Source organism: Jaculus jaculus, chromosome 18 (genome assembly GCF_020740685.1).
Source record: "Jaculus jaculus isolate mJacJac1 chromosome 18, mJacJac1.mat.Y.cur, whole genome shotgun sequence".
Lineage (NCBI taxonomy): Eukaryota > Metazoa > Chordata > Mammalia > Rodentia > Dipodidae > Jaculus > Jaculus jaculus.
In genome coordinates this window covers 53,170,448-53,194,223 of record NC_059119.1, presented here as the reverse complement: position 1 = coordinate 53,194,223, position 23,776 = coordinate 53,170,448, and the positions used below count along the sequence as shown (strand labels likewise).

At 45.2% G+C, this 23,776-nt stretch overlaps 1 protein-coding gene across 2 annotated transcripts in view; it reads right to left on the bottom strand.

The window, feature by feature from the left end:
* Thumpd2 (THUMP domain containing 2) overlaps positions 1-23,241 on the bottom strand; it is a 33,512-nt gene extending 10,271 nt beyond the window's left edge. The window contains exons 1-7 of one of the 2 annotated variants that reach the window (XM_045137679.1): positions 23,154-23,241; positions 14,549-14,684; positions 12,837-13,228; positions 12,465-12,542; positions 9,142-9,194; positions 7,032-7,119; positions 172-243 (exon numbers count right to left, since the gene is read on the bottom strand). In XM_045137679.1, the coding sequence (XP_044993614.1) occupies positions 172-243; positions 7,032-7,119; positions 9,142-9,194; positions 12,465-12,542; positions 12,837-13,228; positions 14,549-14,684; positions 23,154-23,189 (855 nt within the window). In that variant the 5' untranslated portion in view covers positions 23,190-23,241. The remainder of the gene's footprint in view (positions 1-171; positions 244-7,031; positions 7,120-9,141; positions 9,195-12,464; positions 12,543-12,836; positions 13,229-14,548; positions 14,685-23,153) is intronic. The other variant, XM_045137678.1, reaches the window with a different exon arrangement.
* Positions 23,242-23,776: the final 535 nt, after the last annotated feature.

Below are 23,776 nucleotides of genomic sequence, written 5' to 3'. Positions count from 1 at the left end.
AGACTGAGCCATCTCCCAAGCTCCAGACAAAGCAACTTGGTTAACCCTTCACCATTAACGACAGCTCACGTAATACTGCCCACATAGCAATACAAAACAGACAACCAACTCCTAAATAATCAATAGTACACGTGCTAAGTAAACCACTTGGTGGTCTACACTAAAACTTACTGGCCATTCGTTAGCAGCTTCCAAAAGTATTGTTCCCAGTCCACACATTGGATCTAGAACAAACGCTCCAGCCTATGGACAGAAATATGAATTTGTTGTTACTGTGTTTGCAATAATAAATCTATCATGAAAGAACCCTAAGCCTGGATAAGTCAATACTTTGAGAGTAAAGATTCCTTCTTATGCTTTATTTTTAGTTTTGGTTTTTTGAGGTAGGGTCCTGCTCTAACTCTGGTTGAACTGGAATTTACTCTGTAGTCTCAAGGTGGTCTTGAACTCACAGTGATCCTCCTACCTCTGCTTCCCAAGTGCTGGGATTAAAAGGTGTGAGCCACCACGTCCAGCTCCTTCTTAAACGTTAATAGAAACTTCAGTAGCTCAAGCCTTAAGCCAGAGGGGATGTTTGCCTGGGTTAAAGGAGGCTGTTGTGGCCACAGCACAGGGAGCAAGGGGAAGAGGTGGTGGTGACACTGGAGATACCATCCACGGGCTGGGGTACACTGCACTCACAATAATCCCCCAAACCCTAGAAGTCTATACCGACATTTAGCTCGGGTGAAAGGCCAACAGTAGAATAACTGGGGCTCTTCTTGTGCCTCTGGAACCCAGGCTGATGCAGAGGTCAGCAGGGCAGAGGAGAGAAAGCAAGGTCGAGTGTTCACTGCTCTGAAAGCCCTCATTGGTCCTGACTCACATCATTTCCTCCTGCATTTAACATGCCAGTCACGTGACACATGTAACTTCAAGGACCCAAGACAGTGTGATAATACCTGTGCTGGGGAAGGAAGTAGTAATTTGTAGAGAAATTTAGTTACTCCCACTCTGGGGATCACGCCATGTCAGATCTTGTTGGTGAGGTAAGGATTCTGTTCCTATCATGAAGGAACTATGGGGGATGGGAGGGAAGCTAGCTGAAGAAGTCACATGTCATGGGGCCACGGAGGGGTCTTGTTGGCTGCTCTGGACACAGACCATACAGAGGTGAGAATATATATGGAGCCTCTGACCACACAGGTGAGAATGTTGTCTATGGTTAGGAAGTCCAGGCAGGAGAGGATGGGCTTGAGTTATGAGCGCTATTAGAAGTATTGGATTCTGGTTATTTGTTAGAGGTAGAATATTGAAGATGTCAGCAGTTTGGAATGACTGGAGTGTTTTTCTGTCTAAGTAAATGGAGGGAGAGCGGCCTGCTCCGCAGATAGGAGAAGGTCGGGGGTAGATCTGAAGAGACCAGACCAGGCTTCTAGACATGTCAGTCCTGAGACACCTCTTACAGTGGATGTCAAGTGAGGCAGAAGGTAGATGGATCTCGAGTCAAGCTTCAGGCTACAGACGTAAGTGTGGGAAGAGTCATTGTGAGTCCATTGACAAAAGGTGTTTCAAGTGTCAGAACTGGATGAGATTATCCAGGAAGCAAGGGAAGTTAAGAGGGGAAGTCCACCCTGGGCCTCGGTGATCTAAATACAGACAGACGCTGGGAAGATGCAGATCCAGTCACGCTTACTGAGAGGTGGAGCATGTGACTCAGGAGGACAGCCTAGAGGGGTCCCTAAACCGAGAGAGAAAAGCTGCTTCAGGGAGCGTGATCAAACGCGTGAAGCTTCTGAAAGCTGGAAGTGGGTGCCCGAGAGAATCAGAAGAAAGGAAGCAGACACCAAATATAGATAACTATTTTAAGAGAACTTTTTTTTTTTTTTTTTTTGGTTAAAGGAAGCAGAGAAAGGGGATGGGCAGCGGATGAAAAGCATGGACTAGGTAGAGGGTTTTATTTTTTCAAGATGTACATAATAATAATATAGCAGGCATATCCAGCAATGTCAGTGGCCCAGGAGAGAGAAAAACTCCTGAATATGAAGAGGAAGTGGACTCCAGGGCTTGGGTACTGGAGTGGAACAGACAATTGCTACTGTCCTGACAAGAAGGCCGAGCCTGGATGTAGGTAGATTTGATGAGGAGAACAAGCTAAAACTCTTGTCCTGAGTCTACAAAGAAGGGAAGAGTTCAGTGTGGTCACAGAGATGAGTATGACTAAAAGATTTCTTTCTTTTCTAAGACATATGGTCTTGTAGTGAGGTTGAGGCTGGTCTTGAACTCCTGGCCTTTTGTGATCCTGTGCCTCAACCTCTCAAGAAGTTGAGACCGCAGGCTCTCATGTCCATGCCTGGCTAAGAACAAGATGTTTGAAGTTGATACATTGGGAAGGGTTACTCGTTGGGCTTGACAAGGTCTAGGATTTGATTGGGGGATCATTAGAAAGAAATTACCAAAACCAAGAGGCAAGTTGTCGAATGGCTACGAGATCATTAAGAATTAAGACAAGGGCTGGAAAATCTGCTCCGTGGTTCAGGCGCTTGCCCGCCAAGCCTAAGTACCTGGGTTCAATTTCCCCAGTACCCATGTAAAGCCGGACGTACAAAGAGGCACATGCATGTGGACTTTGTTTGTTTGCGGTGGCTGGAGGCCCTGGAGTGCTCGTTCTCTTTCTCTCTCTCTCTCTCTTGCAAATAAATAATGTTTAGAAAAAGAAGGAAGACAGAAATAATGGCCTATACTCTTAACAAGAAAGTTGGGTAAAGAAGTCTGTTCTTGACTCGCATCATCAGCCAGCATGTGCCGCAAGGGCACCGAGAGGTGCTGGGCAGAGGGGAGAACCTGGCATCAGCGGGGCACAAGCAGAACACCTACCCTGCCTTCGGGGCTGGGTGGCACTTGCATGTGGGAGGAAAAGCACCCATCCCTCAACATGTCCACGAGGGAAGCAGGGCCCGCGTGGCACAGCCAGGCGTCAGTCAGAAGCAACGTGCTCTTCAGGAGGGAGAAGCTGCCTGGGCAGCGTGTGACAAGAACATGACTTGCGTCTCTCTTGAAGGAGCAACGAGCAGCCAAGGGGATGAGACTGAAGTGGCAAGTTTGCTTAAAATTAACGATCGCCTGTGGCATCGTTTTTATTAGGATCTTAAAAGGCGAGCACGCTTGGGAGGGGCATTTCTGACCCCTGGTACCATAAAAGCAGGGAAGGCGAGCCAGGAAGGACATTAAAAAAATTTTTTTTTTATTTATTTGAGAGTGACAGAGAGAAGGAGGGAGAGGGAGAGAGAGAGAGAGAGAGAGAGAATGGGCACGCCAGAGCTTCCAGCCTCTGTAAACGAACTCCAGATGCATGCGCCCCATGTGCATCTGGCTAACGTGGGTCCTGGGGAATCGAGCCTCGAATCAGGGTCCTTAGGCTTCACAGGCAAGTGCTTAACCACTAAGCAATCTCTCCAGCCCCCGGAAGGACATTTTTATCAAGCATGATCTCTGCCTGTTTCTCACCACTTGTGATCTATTTGAAAAACGTACCTCTACATCAAGGCAAAGGTAAGCCTTCCAATGTGTAGGGTGGTTATCAATGAATTTATATTTAAATATAAACTACTGAAATCGTTGGCAGTTTGGAAGAGAGTGAACGGTAATCATACCTCTCCCACACTAAAAGAAATCTGGGATAAAGGACACCTGACATCACCCGGAGGCCTCCACGAACGTTTGTAGCACATGCACACCACACATGTCCACATGCAGAGAAAAGTAAAGGAGAGAGAATGCTTGGGTAGGAGGAATAAGAATTATTATCATTTTTTAGATATATCACTTATTTGAGAGAGAGAGAGAGAGAGAGAGAGAGAGAGAATGGGCTTGCCAGGGCCTCCAGCCACTGCAAACAAACTCCAGATGCATGTGCCCCGTTGTGCATCTGCCTTACATGGGACCTGGAGAATTAAAATGGGATCCTTGGCTTTGCAGGTAAACGCCTTAACAACTAAGCCATCTCTCCAGCCAAAGAATTATTATAAAAAGTAACATTCACATATGTCATAATTATTATAACTTTAAATACTGTTACTATAACAACGAGCTCATACATTTTCTATATGTGTTACAGAAAATAGGAGTTTTAATTGCTTTTTCAATGCTATTTCATTTTATTTTAATAACTAATGCTTTTTTTAAAGGAACATTAAAATTTTTTTTTTAAATTTACTTATTTGAGAGAGACAGAGAGAATGGGCATGCCAGGGCCTCCAGCCACTGCAAACAAACTCTAGACGCATGTATCACACTGTGTATCAGCTTACATGGGTCTTGGCGATTTGAACCTGGGTCCTTTGGCTTTGCAGGCAAGCGCCTCTCCAGCCCTCATTTAATCATGATAGGAGCCTATCAAGATGCTATCTTCATCTTGCAAGTGAGATACTGAGGCACAGTCTTGCCTCAAATTGCCAAGAATCTTGCCCCAAAATGCCTGGCCAGTAAGTGCTACAGCCGGAATTAGAACCCAGGCAAGCAGAATAGAAAACAAAACAAACAAACAAAAAAACCACGTACATAAAGAGATTCAAGGGCTAGAGAGATGGCTTAGCAGTTAAAGCGCTTGCCTGTGAAGCCTAAGGAACAACGTTTGATTCCCCAGTACCCATGTAAGCCGCCTGCACAAGGTGGTGCATGCATGTGGACTTTGCAATAGCTAGAGGCCCTAGCATGGCTATTTTCTCTCTATCTGCCTTTCTCTATCTCTCTCTCTCAAATAAATAAGTAAAATAGAAAGTTTTAAGGAAAAAAAGAGATTTGGGGCTAGACGGATGGCTTAGCAGTTAAGGCATTTGCTGGCAAAGCCAGAGGACCCCAGTTCAGTTCCCCCAGGACCCATGTAAGCCAGAACCTCAAGGGGTTACATGCGTCTGGAGGCCCTGACATGCCTATTCTCTCTCTCTCGTAAATAAATAAAATATATTAAAAAAAAAGATTCAAGCAATATTCCTGAGCTTCAAAGAGAAGACTCTTACATGCTCGCAAGTAGAAGGAACAAGGTAGATACTGGTAAGGGAAAGAAAACTCACACTGCGATCCTTATTCAGCGCCGACACCACAGCCTGACAGGCAGGGACAGCGTCGTAGACCCCAGGGAGGAGCTGGAATTCAAGACCTTCTCTTCTGCCTGACCAAGATGGCTTTGGCCAGGATGGAAGGGGGAACCTTGAGGACAGGAAGGAATTCTGATCGGTTCTTAGTCAAACTCCAAATCAGGGCAAGCAGCTAAGGAAATACTTTAATCAAGCAACCATGCCAGGTGGAGGCCTCAAGGGGGACCAAGGTCAAGAGAGCAAACATGGATGACGAGGAGCGGTACACAGGACTTCACAGGTGAACCTCAGAGCGGGTCACTGCAATTCTGCCCTAACAAGGGCGAACTGGGCCGTGCCAAGTCAACCAAGGTTCTGAAATGGGGGTGGGGGTGTTACTGTGAAGGGGCGGCTCTGACAAAGACTGAATAATGTAGACTAGTCGCCAGGGGTTGGGGGACAAAGCCAGAAGAACTGTTTGAAAGGTCTCCCCGTAGGGAAGAGGAGAGAAAGGTCTTTTCATGGTGGGAAAGTGGTAGTTGTTAAAAAGATGAGGGTCTGTCTGGTTGAAAAAAAACCCGAATGAATAAATAAAAAAGCATGTCCAGGCAGAGGAAACGGTTGATGCTTTGTTTTAGTTGGTGTAGTGCTGTGTGTGATCGATAACAGAGCTAGGAAATGCAATTTAATGGGATGGAGCTAAAGCAGAGCTTACAAATTCAGGGAAGACTACTGAGTGGTGGGCAGGTTACCCGACTGAACCAGCAAAACTCAAAAGAAGCAGTAAGGGGCTGGAGAGATGGCTTAGCGGTTAAGCGCTTGCCTGTGAAGCCTAAGGACCCTGGTTTGAGGCTCGGTTCCCCAGGTCCCACGTTAGCCAGATGCACAGGGGGGCGCACGCGTCTGGAGTTCGTTTGCAGAGGCTGGAAGCCTGGCGCGCCCATTCTCTCCCTTTCCCTCTATCTGTCTTTCTCTCTGTGTCTGTCGCTCTCAAATAAATAAATAAATAAAATTAAAAAAAAAAAAAGAAGCAGTAAGAATGGGGGAACAGAGTCGGGAGGAGCCCATCCTGGCACGTGCCACGGACTTCCTGGAGTCTTCCGCGGAAAGACCGTCGAGGGGAGATGACAGGATCAATACCGCATGTGAAGCTGGGGGTGGTGGCTCACAACAACAAGATCAGCAGCACGTGAGAGGCTGAGGCAGGAGGATTGCTACAAGTACGAGGCTAGCTTGGGATACACAGTGAGTTCTTGGCCCACTTCAGCTATAGACCTTCTTGCACAAGAACCAAGAAAGAAAACGACATGATATGGGGGGGGGGGATTGTCTCGAAAGAAGGGTCCCGGAGAGGGTGGGATGAAGCCTGATCTTAGGACATTTGGCTCTGGCCTCTTTTTTTTTTAAAACTTTTTTTTTTTTTTAAATCATTTTATTTATTTAGTATATACAGAAGGACAGAGGGAGAGAGGAATAGAGAATGGGCATGCCAGAGCCTCTAGCCACTGCAAACAAACCCCAAATGCATGTGCCACGATATGCATCTGGCTAATGTGGGACCTGGAGAATCGAACCTGGGTCCTTAGCCTTCGCAGGCAAGTGCCTTAACCGCTACGCCATCTCTCCAGCCCTGACTCTGTCCTCTTAACTCCCAGCACCAGAAATCAGTTGCTATGCACACTGAACTACTGTGACTGGAGAGACCTACAAGGTCTTTTAGAAATACAAAGTGCATTTAAATTTGGCCTCTTTTTTTTTTTTTTTCATTGCCAAAAAACTTTCATCAGCTCGATAACATGAGAAATATTTCATCCTAACAGCTTTTAAGCAAAACAGTAAAAACAAACAAACAAACAAAAAAAAACCAAAAAAAACCAAGCAAAACAAAAATAGGAGGGAAAAAGCATTAGTCAGAGACCACATAAGGTAACTATGAGACTGACCTCGCTGTTATCAGTGACAATAACACTTCCTCACCTTGATTTCTGCGAGGGAAGCCATGGCCCATGCTATAGTGGAGCGCAGCCCGGCTGTCCGGATGTACGTTCTGCTGGCTAAAGGGACCCTGCAAAGAAAGGAAACCAATGAGAGATCAAATGATACTGTATGTTAAAAAAAAAAAAAAAGGTTATAAAAATGACCAGTCTATAGCTGAGAACTGTTTTCATATATTCATCTGATAAAATATTCCCGGAATTAGAGAATATATATTTTTGAAAATATGGAACACTTCATGAAGTTGCTAATCTTCTCTGTAATGCTCCGATTTTAGTACACGGGCCGCCAAAGCGAACACGAATTAGAGAATATTTTAAGTTTATTATGAAATGCCTTCTGAAAAAGATGCTTCGTCTAATCAACCGGTATGGCGTTTCAGGAAGTCAAATGTTTTAGATAACTCCTATGTTTCGTTTCTAAAATGAAATGTCCCAACAGGACTTTCTCGTCTTTACAGTGTGACCTTGCCCACATCAGCAGAAGAGGGGCGACTGTATATAAGCAAGGTTATGCACACTACCCACCTTAAAGATGCCACTGGCATGCACCTGTGCTTCCACGAAACTCGGAATTACTATTCTCACCCCACAACCACCTTCTCCCCACAACATCCTGAAAAAGTACTTGTAGAGTGGGAATTTAACAGGTATTTTTAAAAAGGAAAAGGTTTTGCATTTATTATTTAGTACTCTGCTTGAATAAAGAGACACCGAAAAGGGATTTTAGAAACTAGTGGGGTCCTCTTACAATCAAACAAGAAAGTCTGCAGATTGCTCAATATGAATTTAAATAACTGCCCCACATTTCCTTTTCACTGATCTCTCCAGGATGCCAACATACTGACAGTTTTCTCTCAACCCGGGCTTGTGGAAATCATTTCAAAATAGAAGTAGTTGGGCACAATTCTCAAGATTCTATGATGCTTAATGACGTGGTCCCTGGATGACAGGGTCACCTTCTGTAGCTCTGAATGGTCAGAGTGAGTCATAATCATCATGGAAACGTTCCTGGCTTAATCAAAGATCTCAGAAGGCTTTGCTTTCAGCCTCCCCTGCCATATCTGTACTTCATACTATGTAAGTACAAGGTGTAAGCTTTTAATTTTACTAACTTTTTCTTTCCTTTCCTCCCCTGCCCCCAGTCTCCCAGGGAGGGTCTCGCTCTAGCCCAGGCTGACCTGGAATTCACTATATATCCTCACAGTGGCCTTGAACTCATGGTGATCCTCCTAGCTCTGCCTCCTGGGAGCTGGGGCTAACGGCGTGCGCCACCATGCCCCGGCTCTACAAACTTTTTTTGTATGTGTGTGTATGCATGTTCACACGTGTGGGTGCACATGCATGTGTGAGTGTTTGTAAACAGAGTCTGGCAACAGGTGTCCTCCTTGATCGCTGTCAACTCACTTCAACACAGAAGTGGCTGATTTGGACAGTCTCAATAGGCAGCCAGCCCTGGGACCACAGTGAGCTGCTATATCCACCCCGCAGTCACACGGGTGCTGGAACAGCAACTCAGGTTCCACACTTGGGTAGCAAATACTTTAATCACCGGACCATCTCCTTGGCCCTAATTCTTTAAAAAAAAAAATTTCTTTCTTTATTTATTTGAGAGAGAGAAAAAAAAAATGGGTGCTGCAAACAGCTACTGCAAATGAACTCCAGACACATGCATCCCCTTGTGCATCTGGCTATTGTTGGTCCCGGGGAATCAAACTGGCATCCTGAGGCTTTGCAGGCAAATGCCTTAACCACTAAGCCATTTCCCCAGCTCTCCTTGGCCCTAATTTTAAATGATTATTTTGTTTATTTTTATTTATTTATTTGAGAGCGACAGACAGAGAGAAGGAGGCAGAGACAGAGAGAGAGAGAGAATGGGCGCGCCAGGGCTTCCAGCCACTGCAAACGAACTCCAGACGCGTGCGCCACCTTGTACATCTGGCTAATGTGGGTGTCCTGGGGAATCAAGCCTCGAACCGGGGTCCTTAGGACTCACAGGCAAGCGCTTAACTGCTAAGCCATCTCTCCAGCCCCTTGGCCCTAATTTAAAAAGCTCTTATGGGACAAACTGAAACTTAGAATACAACAGTTACCTGAACATAGGAATTCCCACTACAGAATAAATGTCATTTAGATGCATAAAGATCTGAAAGAGAAAACACAGCAGTGAGAATGGAACAAGAAACTGACAAATTAAAACTTTATCTTGACCTTATATGATCTCCCTATATATGTGGTTTAAAAAAATACTTTATTTTATTTATTTAAGAGAGAGAATGGGCACACCAGGACCTCCAGCCTCTGTAAATAAAATCCAAATGCATGCACCACCTTGTGCATCTGGCTTACGTGGGGTTCTGAGGCATCAAACCTGTGTCCTTTGGCTTCACAGGCAAATGTCTTAACTGCTAAGCCATCTCTCCAGCCCTTGGTTTTAGTGTCTATTTTTTTTTTTTATTATCAGGGATATGTATTATGTTAATTTTTAAACTTTTTGCTGACAACATCTATACACATATACAATATACTGTGATCATAGTCTCTTCCCACTGCGTTCCCTTTGATCCCTCTCATATGCACCGCCATGGAGTCCCTTCTTTCCAGCTAGTCCCTCTTCTATTTTTTTTTTTGACAATTTTTATGTATGTTCAAAATGCATTTAGATCAGGATGACCTACATTTTAATAAGAAAATCCAAAACCAACTTGTTAGGTCTGGAGAAAGGCTCTACAACCTTTTGTCCTGAGACAGAGACAAACTAAATTCCATGTCCAATTCAGAGAAAACTTTGAGGTCAAGTTGGTGTGTAAGTGGTTTGGAGAATCACGTACACAACTCAGGGTCTTTCTTTCCAGGGGATCTCCAAACTGTCGTAACTGCATCGTTCCTTCCTTCCAGCATTCTAGGTTAGGTAAGACTCCTAAAATCCACTCTAATTCTAAGCTCAGGGAAGACTTGAGGCCACACAGAGCTATCACGGGTACTAATATATGAGGAGTAAGAGAAACTTTCTTTAAGTCAAATTATATGGCAGCAAAGGGTCTCCTTCTGTCATCTCTGGGTGTGTTTCTGCTGCTTTCCTTTCTTCTATTAAACTGTGTACAGAATTTAAAAATCAGAACCTTTCTTACTTTGTAGACTGATAAAACTTATAGAATATCCCTTTCAAAAATATTTATGTATTTATTAGAGGAAGGGGAGTAGGGAGGGAGGGAAGAAGGGTGGACACACACACACACACACACACACACACACAGAGAAAGAGGGAGGGAGAAAGAGCGAAAGAAAATGGTCATGAATTCCAGATGCATGTGCCACTTTGCATCTGGCTTCATGTGGATTCTAAGGAACTGAACCTGGGCTATCAGGCTTCACAATCAAGTACCTTTAACCAATGAGCCATCTCTCCAGCCCAAGACTTACAGAATATTCTGAGCCTGGAGTAGTGGTGCATGCCTTTACTCCCAGCAATCAGGAGGCTGAGGTAGAAGGATTACAGTGAGTTTGAGGTCAGCCTGGGTACAGAGTGAGTTCCAGTTCAGTCTGGGTTAGACTGTGACCTGCTTCAAATAAGAAAGACTTATAGGGGGCCGGGGAAATGGCTTAGTGGTTACCACATTAACCTGCAGGCCTAAGGACTCGGGTTTGATTCCCCAGGACCCATGTAAGCCAGATGCATAAGGGGGCACATGTGTCTGGAGTTTGGCTAGAGGCCCTGGCATGCCCATTCTCTCTTTCTCTCTCACAAATAAATAAATAAAATAATTTTTAAAAAGACTTACAGAATATTCTAATTGCCATTTTGAACCTTGTAAGCTTTTAATCCCTGCTACTTTTGTCCAAGCTGCTCTGTCTCCTGAACTCTCATCAAGAGAATGAACATCGAAGCGAGGCGGGGACTCACATGTACTAGGCAAACATTCTGCAACAGAGCTATGCTCCTCGCCTGCAATGTAACTTTTAATGTAAATAATTTTATCAGCTATTCCAATAATGCTAATATTCACTCACTTGAGGTGATTCCATTTAGACAATTCATCCACCAGCTGAAGCATTCCAATTTTACTTATTCTGCATTTTAGCATAAAAGTTATCAGAATTCCATTTATAATTTACAAAATGATCTAGCAATCCATTTTCAAATGTCAAATGCTAAGAACAGCTTCTTCGACTACAAAACTGTTTTCCTATCAATTTTATAGGACAAAATTTGTTCAGATTATTCTGTCAATTTAAGTCATAAGTTTAATTAAGTTATTTTAAAGTTAATACTGTTTTTCTTGTGTGATTATTTCTACCCATCATAGTCAGTATTAATGGCATGAGTTGCTGGTAAGAAGTTACTACCTTTGGCGAGCTAATCTATGAGGAAACAGTAATTGTGAAAGTGAGATGGGAGTTAGGGAAGAGATGGAGGAGGAAACCAGGAGAGAAAATAAGAGGCAGTGGAGGGGCATAGGAGCAAGACACCCTCATGTCAAAATGTTCAGGGAGGCATGGAGAGATGGCTTAGTGATTAAGGTGTTTGCCTGTGGAGCCTAAGAACTCATGTTCGAATCTCCAGGCCCCGTATAAGCCAGATGCACAGTGACAATATAGCACAAGGGTAGGCACGTGTCTGGAGTTCGTTTGCAATGGCTGAAGGCCCTGGTGCACCCATTCTCTCTCTCTTCCAAATAAGTAATAATAAAAAAGATGTTCAGGAAGCCAAAATATTCTGTGTGCAGAGTTGGAGAAAGTGCTTGCTGAATAAGCATGAGAACAAGCATGTGGATGCCCAGCACCTATGTGAATGCTGAGCAGGTACGGTGGCCCGCTTGTAACTCCAGCACTCAGCAAGCAGTGTATATGGGATCCCTAAAACTAAGCTGGCTAGCCAGACTTACCTAATCGACAAGCTCTGGGGTCAACTGAAATACCCTGCCTCAGTAAATAAAGTGGAGAGTTCTAATTGATGAGCTCTGGGGTCAACTGAAATACCCTGCCTCAGTAAATAAAGTGGAGAGTTACTGAGGAAAACACCTGACATCAGCCTTTGGCTCCACATGTATGCGCATACATACATGTGCACCCGTGCCCCTGAATATATGAACACATATGCATACCATACACACAAAAATGATAACCAAGCAGGGCATATCCCAGGACACCAGCAAAGACACAGAGAGCGCCTTGCAACCTTACAATGCAGGTTTCCTTTAGATGTGGTCACGTGACTCCATTTTTAGCCTTATTTTTGGGAGTTTGGAAAGACATTTTCTGCTCCACACTGCTGCTAAGGAAAAACAGATTGCAGGATCCATGCATGCATGCATTTTATAACTACAGCAAGACTGGAAAGTATGGGTAGAATAGAAAAGACTGTCTTTAAAGAATCAGGTTACATGTACACACCACACAGGCGAATATTAGTTACCTCTAACCCTGGATTCCTCAAATCGGCTTGCCATCCAAACTGCTTCATGAGCGCAATACCAAGAACTCTTCCTACCTCCTGGAAAGCAGCAAGTACAGGAAGGGTAAGAATACTCTGAAGGGCTGGAGAGGTGGCTTAGCAGTTAAGGTGCTTGCCTGAGAAGCCTAAGGACCCATGTTCCACTCTCCAGATCCCACATAAGCCAGACATAGAGGTGAGGCAAGTGCAAAGTCGCACGTGCCCACTAGGTGGCGTTAAGTGTCTGGAGTGCGAACTCAGTGGCTGAGGCCCTGGTGCACCAACTCTCTCTCTCTGAAATAGAATTTAAAACAAAAAGAGAGTTTGCCTTGGGAACGTGGGAGAGGGGCATACCTGTGCAGGGAAAGCCTTCCCAACAGCTCCGCTGCAGCGACAGGAGACCCTGAAAGTCAAGTCACCCACTTTCTCTCCGCCACTGTGGAACCCTTTTTCCTGGGGGCTCTCTGTTCTGGTGATAGAGCCTCTTTGCTTCTGTGGGCCTTCAGCGTGCTTTTCCGGCTCCCATGCCCCGTGATTCTCCTCAAGCACTTGCATCTCTTCTACTTTTGATTTCTTGGCCACGATGACTTCGTCTTCGACTTTCCTTTTCCGAGGGTTAGCGCCCCCTTCGGCGGGTCTGTCCTTTTTTGCGTCGTGCTCAAGAAGACTTTTCCAGTGCGAAACGGCTTCCAGCCAACTTCCTGGATCGTCGTTGACGAGCCTCTGCATTTCACTAAGTATTTTTCCTAAACAAACACAAACTTGGCTTATTTATCTTTCAGCTTTAAAGGCCAACCATCTATGACATTCATCAAGTACCAAATTCCACTACCTTTATTTTTTTTTAATAAGTTTTGTTGAATTGATTCCTAAATAAAATTTCTTTTGATTGGAATTTATGCAATCTATCATATTATTGATACAGAATAAATTTGCTTATTATGTCATGTACATGGCAGCAAAGTTTTATTAAAACTTCTATAGCATTACTGGTAATTGTTTCACAAGACCATCCACCCTACCAGATGTGCATCCCTCTTGTGGATGTAAGTATAGACCTAGTGGGTGTCTCTGAGGTAACTGTTACCTTGCACATAGAAATTGAGGTTAAAAACAAGAATAAACTGAAGGCACATACATCAGACACTGAGCAGCCGGACCTTGGGCTTGTTCATTTTGGGCCGGATAATACGAGCATAAATCATCAAATAAGTTTCCACGAAGATAAACTTGAGATACACAATGCACTCCTAGCTCATGCTGCTGGCAAGATCAGCACTTTAACCTTTTTGCGATGAGTCATCAAAACCATCTGTAGCTCCTCAGCAAAGAGGCCCGTGGGGCAGTGGCAAGAAATTAAATCAGCCCCACGCCTTCAGATTTACTTTAAAACAATTTCTCCTGCTTGCTCTGGACATTCTGTGGCTGGCACCTCTCTTGAAACAGTTTCTTATGTGGTGTCTTACGCACATGGGCATCAAAGGGGAGGCCAAGGCATGTTTAGTACCTCAGTGTCTGACCCACTCTGCTGCTTTGGTTTAGACTCATGAAGTATTCTCACAGTGCAATTATGATTCTAGGGAATGGACAAAAAAAAAAAAAATCCCCCAAGTTTTATTTGCAAATGGCCATATGTTTATTGACCCATTTAAGGTCCTATGGATAAGAAATTTACTCTGTATTGTTTTCTAATTATATCCCTCAGATAAATTTTACATGGTGACAGTTCTTGCCAATTTATGATCAATTAACTTTGGCTTATTATATGCTTATAAAACCAAATAAGTGTGGCTGACCATAGTTATCCAGAAGTTGCCAGTGCATAATTCAGCAAAAATAAATAAATGAATGTGGCTTGTGACAGCAAATCCTCAGAAGACAAGCAGAAGGTTGCAAAGAGATGAGACAGTCTCCTACATTTATAAGACAAGATTAAGGAACAGAAAAATACGCAACTAATGATATCACTAAATCTTAAAAATGTGAGAAGGATCCATATTAATTATTAAGCAGAAAACTGGAATATAGCGTATCATGTGTACGAAAAACAACCCGGCACACTCTACCTTTACTTGGAGAGGAAACAGTAAACGGAAGCCGCTTTGTAATCAACAAAAATAATCTTTCTGCAGACTTTAATTTCTTCAGCATATTCAAATCTGAACAGGTGGTGAAAAAAACCTTTCCTGAAATATATTCAACCTACAGACAGAAGGCCAGAGGTTAGCACAGTTCTGGACCAGAATGGGAACCAATCCCTTTTCCTACTTACTTGATAAAGACAGTGTCTACATTAGCAATAAAACTGACCATTTCTGAAGCACCCAGCATTTGTTAGGCATTATAACTGGCACGGCACTATGAATGCATATCCCCCCTTAATCCTTAACAACCCCATGAGGTAGATTTTTATCATGTCCACTTTACACATTATCAAGAAACTGAGGTTTGGAGAGCTGGAGAGATGGCTTAGCGGTTAAAGCGCTTGCCTGCAAAGCCTTAGGACCTGTTTGACTCTCCAGATCCCATGTAAGCTGGATGCACAAAGGTGAGGCAAGCACAAGGTTGCACATGCCCACTAGGTGGTGCAAGCGTCTGGAGTTCGATCGCAGTGGCTGAGGCTCTGGTGCACCAATTCTCTCTCTCTAACAACAGCAACAAAATAAATAAATCAGAAAACAGGCTTAGAAGAGAGTAAATAATCTATATAATGTTACATAGTCTATTGTGCTACTTATAAAGCACACGTGTGGCTCCGATGACGGAACTCAAAATGCTCAGCGTTTGTATCACTAAACCCCACACACTGTTTGGGGGTGGGCACGAGAAAGGCCGACTAACGTGTTCCTTGTGGTCTAGAGCTAAGGCACCAGGGACTTTGGGGTAACCCACGTGCTCTACCACATAGCACAAATTAGGCGCCAAGACTAAGGTGGGTAAGTATTTCCTTGTAACTTACCAGGAAGCATATAGCAAGAATCCTGAAAAACAATGTAACAGACATACACCCTGGCATATAAATCAAGACATAAAGTTTAAACGACAAAAAAATCTTAAAGACAATACTGGTCTATACATACATTTGAGAGGCCCAAAAGAAGATGGAAAAGTAATGTACTCTAACGTACACCCCTGGGACCTAACGTAAGCCTAATAGTGCACTGATAAAGCTGTAAATTAACGGGACTACAGAAGTAACATTTCTAGGATGCTAGACAAGGGTCTTTTCTGCTTTGTGAGGAGGGATTCTAGGCCGGGTGTGGTGATACACGCCTTTAATCCCAGCACTCAGGAGGCAGAGGTAGGAGGATCACTGTGAGTTCAAGGCCACCCTGAGACTACATAGTGAATTCCAGGTCAACCTGGGCCAGAGTGAGACCCTACCTCGAAAAACAAACAAACAAACAAACAAAAAGTGGGGGGGGGCATTCTAACAAAAGAACAAGGGGCACAAGCGGAAGTGGGAGGAAAAGCCTGGCTGAAGTCCTCGTACGTTAGCTTGGCAACACTCACGGATGACGCTGATTGATGATGTCAGGTGGACAGACGGATGGATGGATGGTGTAGCTTAGGCCAGCCTGATGTATGGTCATGACATTTTCAGTACCACAGATGGTAATTAATGGCCAGCCGTGACAGAATTCTGATGAAAGCTGTAACAGCACTGACTTAGCTGGCAGAAAGAATTACTTTGAAAGGAGCATAAAAGACAGAGTGCGTAGAAGTGATGCTGGCGGGAAAAGCAGATGACGAAGGCAGAGACGATGAGGTCCTTGGCCACAGGGACAGGAAAGTGGACAGAAGCGGGTACACGTATCACAGAGTAACTGAAGCAATTGAAGGTGAGAAATTGGGGAGGACAGGAAGTGAAACTCCAAAGCCCTCGGGGTCAACCCAGCTCTCAATGCTCAGGAGGCGCGTGGATTTTCTTGCAATTCTCTTTTTAGCAAGGGCCGTGGGTTGGCTAAGATGATTCTAGGTCATGTCCTGGAACTGGACAACTGGAGCGTCTTGCGTGCTACGGGCTTTGGAGGGGCCCGGCCCGGTGATGGGAGAGTGGGTCAGGCCCCCCCTGGGAAGAGGTGAGTCAAATGAACCACCTGTCTTTATACAGATTACTCAGTGTCGGGTAGTCAGTTATCACAATAGAAAATGGATTAGAATAAGAAACAGAGACACACGGAGACATTCCCATTCAAGAGAACCTGCATTCTAACAGTGAGCTAGAGCTCTCTCCCCTCCCCCCCCCTCCCCCAGTGTAACTGAGCTTTTGCTCTGGTCATTTCTGGAGTTGCTATTGCACGGTGATGGAGAACCCTCTGCCAAGGAAACCCTAGTTTGGCACCAACTAAACCCAAATAGCTTAAGCAGCAGCTGTGCTTGAGACAGGAACAGACGACGGGCATTATGAGAAGGTTAAGGAAGCAGTACTTGTGACAACTGTGGTTTTGGGGTGTGGCTCGGCTGCTGGAGCACTTGCCAGGCAGGCACCCAGCCCTGGGTTCGACCCCGAGCATCTCAGAAAACTGGTCGTGGAGGTGCACATCTGCCCACACACCAAAGTAGAGGCAGGAAGTTCAAGGTCATGCTTGGCAACATAGTGAGTTTGAGGCTGGCCTGGGCCACGTGAGATCTTGTAAAAAAAAAAAAAAAAAAAAAGAAGAAGATAAGGGCTGGAGATATGGTTGAGCAGTTAAGGTGTTTTCCTGAGAAGCCAAAGGACCCATGTTAGATTCCCCAGGACCCACATAAGCCAGATGCACAAGGTGGCACATGTGCCTGGATTTCATTTGCAGTGGCTGAAGGCCCTAGTGTGCCCACTGAACCTGGGCTAGCAGGCCTTACAAGCAAGAGACTTTAACTGCTAAGCCTTTTCCCCAGCCCCCAAATGCAGGAATAAAGGAAACATTTATCAAAATAACATGACCGGGTATCAATTCAAAGACCCTAAAGGGTTTTATTTATTTAGGGTTTCAAATGATAAGAATTAAAATACCCAATAAAACAATAAAACTCTGAAAACCAAAAGCAGCTGCACTGTTATCTTTAAGAATTCGCCTGAGGGCTGGAGAGGTGGCTTAGCGGTTAAGGCGCTTGCCTGCAAAGCCTAAGGACCTAGGTTCGACTCTCCAGGTCCCACGTAAGCCAGACGCAGAAGGTGACACAAGTGTGCATGGTCACACATGTGCACAAGTTGGTGAACGTGTCTGGAGTGGGATTACAGTGGCTGGAGGCCCCGGTGTGCCAATTCTCTCTCTCTCTCTCATGAAAAAAAGGAATTTGCATAAGGTTTACATTCTTTTTGCAAGGGATAAGCATATCATCAAAACTAGCGACTAAATTCTAAGCAGCACTGTGAGATCTGCACCATTGCACAGGAAAACACGAACAAAGGACCGGAGAGTGACACCCTGTCTCTCAGTAGCAGGAGGAGAGTGAACCGTGGTGCCTATGTCGTCAGCTGCAGAGTCCACTCCTTCCTCCCTTTACCCTGTGCTTCTAGCTGACCACATTCAACTGCAGTATTAGGGAGAAATGTGGCACTTTGGAAATTCCAAAATTTAGAAAGCAAATTCTCCAAAACACTATAAAAAGTAAATTCTGGGCTGGCGAGATGGCTTGGCGGTTAAGGCACTTGCAGTGGCTGGCGTCCCTGACGCACCTGTCCTCTCCCACTTTCTCTCTCTCTCTCTCTCTCTCCTCTGTCTCTAAAAACAAACAACTTCAACAACAAGTATATACTAATACTTGTTATTTGAAAAACTGTTTCCTACTTGTTTCTCTCATTTTGAATTAAATGAAAACCAAGTATCTGAAACTGCTTGGCCTTATGTCTAACGCTTTTTCTTTCGTTTTAAAATTCACGGACTCGAGTTCAGCCTGACAATTAGAAGTTTAAATCTAGGCAAAACACATAGCAGAGCTAGGGTGGGATGGCTTAGTAGTTAAGGCGCTTGACTGCGAAGCCCAAGAACCCAGGCTTGGTGCCCCAGAACCCATGTAAGCCAGACGCACATGGTGATGCATGCATCTGGAGTTTGTTTGCAGTGGCTAGGGGCCCCGGCATGCCCATTCTCTCCCTTTCCCTCTCTCTCAAATCAATAAATAAATACACACACACACACACACACGTATGTATATATGTATATACATATATAAATATATATATATATATAGAGAGAGAGAGAGAGAGAACACGTGAGAGAGCAAGCATTGCCAAGTGCTAAAATTCTCCTCATCCTACACATGCCATTTACATTTAGAACTCATTTTAAAGTGGTAAGTGATGTGCTGAGATGGTGTTTGAATTTATTTTGGTTCGCCTTTGAAGATGGAATTAAAAAAAATATTTAATCTAATTCTCAAAAAGCCATTGAAGTCTGAAGGGCATGCACATAATCTTGAAAAAGCAAGCTCATACAGTCATTCCATCACATGAAAATGACTATGAACTTGACTGTTGCCTTAGCTCTGACTGACTATTCCCCACTGTCACGACACCATTAAAAAACCAAAAATTGGTCGGCCTATTCAGGGCTTGGGTTAATACTCTCTGATATGTGGATTTATAAAGATCAATGAATCTACTGACTGGAGCTTCTGGTTAGCTGGCATACGAGTTGCCTCTGCTACATTCAATTTTATCTTAAAAATAACTGCTCCTATTACTGTTTTTTAAAAACATTTATTTATGTATTCATTTTCAAGGAGAGAGAGAGAGTGAGATGAGAGACAGAGAGAGAATGGGTGCACCAGGGACTAGCTGCTGTAAGTCAACTCCAGTTGCGTACGCCAGTGTGCAGCTGGCTTTAAGTAGGTACTGGGGAATTGAACCCAGAACCCAGGGCATTTGGCTTTGTAGACAAATGCCATAACCACTGAGCTCTCTCTCTAGCCTTCCCCTAATACTATTTTTAACTAAAAAATAATAATAATAAATTAAAATTGTATAAAGGAAAGCTTAGGTTTCTCAACATATCTATTTTTTTAAAGAGGTCTAAATAAATGTGCACATTCAATATTTTAAAATACCCAGGCGCCTATAAGGAAGTCTGCCCCGCAGCTGAGGTGTGGAGGTCCACAGTCAGCCCTTCATCTGACAAAGTTCCAGGCACAGAGACAGGAGTCAAGATTACAGGGACGTCGGATGGAACCCATGGTTTGTGCTGCTGAGAGATGGGGCCCGTAAGAGTCAGAGCCTGATGTTACTGAAGGAGTGGACTGTTTCTCTGGAGAGCGGGGCGCGCACAGATGTGAACTGGCCCCTCCTGTGTGTTCCTGTGTGATTCTGTCTGCCTTCTACTGTGTTAGGAGGTAACAGCAAGTCCCTCACCAGATACAGTCCTTCAAATCTTTACTTCCTAGCATCCAGATTTGTAATATATATATATATACACACACACACAGACACACATATATTCATACATACACACACACACATATATTTTACAAATCACCCAATTTGTAGCATTCTGTTTTAACAACACAAGAAGGATGAAAACAGAGAAACACATTAAACTGCACCATGGAACTGCAGTTGGCCAAACCCAGCCCAGGTGAACCTTACTGTCTAATACAGTAGCAACCAGGATGTGTGGTCTAAGAGCATTCAAAGTGTGACTGAAAAAGTGGATTATTTTATGTAACTTTAAACAGCCACGGTGGGGGTTCACAGCCCTACCAAAAAGGCAGTGACAGGCTGGGTCAGCCAAGTAGGCGTAGAGCTGAGAATGGCTTTAAAATTTTATATGCATATTTAATGTATATATATCTTAAATGTATATTTTCATACAGCATCAAAGAATATGTAACGGAAGCCACATGTGATTTGCAAAGCCTAAAATATTTTCTACTTGGCCTTTTCCAGCAAAGTTTAAGGACGCCTGCTCCAGGCAAGGGGCAAACAACCCAGCTTTTTCACATGCGAATTCCGAGAGGAAAAAGAGAAATGGAGGAAGCCTGATTCAAATACAGAAGCTTCAAAAGTGACACTCAGGAAGCAAGCTGCAATTTTAACACTGATTAAGCATTTGCTAATGAAGGATTATTTTTTAGTTGTGAAAACAATAATGTGGTTGATATTTTTTAAAAGCCTGAAAGTATAGGTATTACCTAAGGAGGAGGGCTTAGGAGTCCGAATAATTTGTTCCAAGCCCCAACCTATTAAAGGAAGATGTAGTACTTGAACACGTGGGCTCTTTATAGTCCAGAAATCACCGACGTCCACCGTGGCAGGGCAGGTCCCTCCACCATAGCTGGTCATCTATCTGCAGAATCCTCACCTGTGGGTTCAGTGAACCTCACATGGAAAATATTTGAAAGAAAAGAACTGTGTCTGCTGCATGCGTGCAGACTTCATCCCGTTTAGTATTCCCTAAACAATATGTTTCAACTATTTAAAACAAAATTATTTGCCAGCACAGAGAGACAGGGGAGAGAAAGCGTGTGTGCGTGACAAGAGAGATGGTTGGGGGGGGGGGGGGAGAGACAGAATGGGCACACCAGGGCCTCCTGCCACTGCAAATGAACTCCAGACCCATGTACCACCTTGTGCATCTGGCTTTATGTGGGTACTGGGGAACGGAACCCAGGTCATCAGGCTTTGCAAGCAAGTGCCTTTAGCTGTTCAGCCACCTCTCTAGCTCTGTTTTAACAACTTTTGACATAGTATTAGGTTTTACAAGTCATCTACAGATGAGTACAAGTGCCGTATTCATAAGACGTGAAAAATCATGGATTTTTGTACAGGAGGGGGTAGCACCAAAACTCCTTAGACACCAAGGTGAGACAGATTCAAGTGACCCACTTCTTACTGGGGCAGAGGCTAAGCTTATTGTCAGAGCACTGTTAAATCGCTGACCACACTAACGATTATCAATCACCTATTATCCCCTTTGTAATATTTAATCTTCCCGTTACTATGACTGGGCTGGAGAGGTGGCTTAGTGGTTAAGGTGCTTGCCTGCGAAGCCTAAGGATCCAGGTTTGATTCCCCAGTACCAAAGTAAACCAGACGCTCAAGGTGGCACATGCATCTGGAGTTTGTTTACAGTGGCTGGAGGCCCTGGCATTCCTATTCACTCTCTCTTTCTCTCTCAAATAAATGGACAAATAAAATATTTTAAAAAGATCGTTGCAACTTAGAGGCAATCCAAGAACTCCAGCCTGACTTAAGTCTGATCCGAGAGGGAGACTAAAGAGCAGCTTCCTAATTTTTCCTCCTTTTCCCAGGCTTGCTTTGGTGGGCCCTTCCTGAGGCTGTGTGCTCCTCGTGGGCCCATCAACCAATCAAGGTCCTTTATATACAATTGAACTTGGCAATAGGAATCATCCCGACTGGATGACTACTTTTATATAAGGACCTGATCCAAGTTGCCATGTGAATTTCCTGCTCTGCTGGGAACCTCCTGGCCTGGGAGGAAAGATCCCTCTTAGCCTGGAAACTCTTATTCTCTTTCTATTTTCACTCTCTTAAATATTTCACAATTTACTGTTCATGCCTGTGTTTTTGACTCTTTGCTAATCACAGACAAGAACTTAAGACTTATGGGCCACTGGCTGGAGGACTTCTAAGTCCACCAGGGGAGCCCAGTCTGGATGTTGGGGGACTGGGACAACCAGATTCCCTGAACCCTCTTCATAGCCTTTTCTGGAACTTTGGCTGCCCTTGGCAGGGGCCCTCAGGCAGGCAGGAGGCTAGACTGCCCTCATATCAAACTTGGCAGCTCTGAACACGATGGAAGCCTTGAGAAAAGTACTGGCCCACCACAGCCGCTTGCTTGAGAAGGCATTCCCCCAGCCACGACTGTTTCCGACAGCTTGCATGGCATCTCTCTGCCATCCCAAACCCTTTGGCCCTGCAGAGAAGACCAGTGATTGGCGCACACAGTCCTTTATTTGCATGGGGGCTAAGGTGTGTTTGGTGCAGCCCTAGGCCTTTATTTCACGAGGGATTGTGCTTTGTTTTATTTCGTTTTTATTTTAGAGCGAGACAGAAACAGAAGAGAGAGAGAGAACTGGCGCACCAGGGCCCATTGCAGCCACTGCAATCGAACTCCAGATGCCACCTAGTGGGCAATGTGCCACCTTGTGCTTGCCTCATCTTTGTGCTTACATGGGATCTGGAGAGTCGAACCTGTGTCCTTGGGCTTCCCAGACAAGCACCTTAACCGCTAAGTCATCTCTCCAGCTCCCCCCCCCCCCACACTTTGCTTTTTCTATTAATCCTAACTCTCCCTAAAATAAATTTAGTAATCTACCCACTCTCTTTTCCTCTCCTTACAAATGAGTATTTTTTTAAATTCCTTAGACTTGGGTGGGGGCAGACAGAGGGGAGAGATGGAGGGAGAGAGTATGCCAGGGCCTCCAGCCACTGCAAACGAACTCCAGACGCATGCACCCTCCCCCGCTTGTGCATCTGGCTTACGTGGCTCCTGAGGAATCGAACCTACGTCCTTGGGCTTTGCAGGCAAGCGCCTTAACCGCTAAGCCACCTCCCTACCCTTAAAAAACAACAACGACAGAAAGCAACCTTTTGCAGCGGCAGACGTGCGCTCACTGCAGGCAGAACGGGCCGCAGGTGGCACGCAGCCGGGATCCCGGGGCCTGGGGGTGCCGGGCCGGCGGGAGGAGGGGCCCGGGGACGAGCCCGCCCGCCTCCTGCGCACTCACCTGCGTGGCCGCGAGCCGCGCGCGCACCTCCCGCATCAGGAACGGCTCCAGGCCGCGGCCCGCCGTGCAGAAGAAACGGGCGCCCCGGGGCCGGGAGCCGCGCTCCCCGCTCGCCGCTGCCGCCATGCCGCCCGCGCGGACCCCCCTAACGCCCCCACCCCCCAGCCCCCGGGGCCGGTCACGTGAGCCTGGGCGCGCGCCCCGCCCGTCCTGACCTCGGCCTGCGCGGGAGCGCGCGGGAGGGCGGGGTGCGTCCCACAGCGACTCCTGTGGGTCACTCCTGGAACTGCAGGAAGGTCTGCGCGCTGAGGGCCTGGAAAGCTTGCCTGGTTCACCCCGAGGGAAGGGCCTAAGTTTGTCCATATGTAATGAAATGAGTTTTCTTACGCTCCTCCTACCTCTCTCCTCGTTATTTATTATTTTATTTATGACACAGAGAGAGAGAGAGAGAGAGAGAGGAGTGGGAGCACCAAGGCCTCTAGCCATTGCAAACGCACCCCAGAAACATGCGCCACCTTGTGCGTCTGGCTTACGCGGGGACTGGGGAATGGAACCTGGGGCCTTAGGCATTGTAGGCAAGTGCCTTAACAGCTAAGCTATGTCTCCAGCCCTGAAGGAAAAAT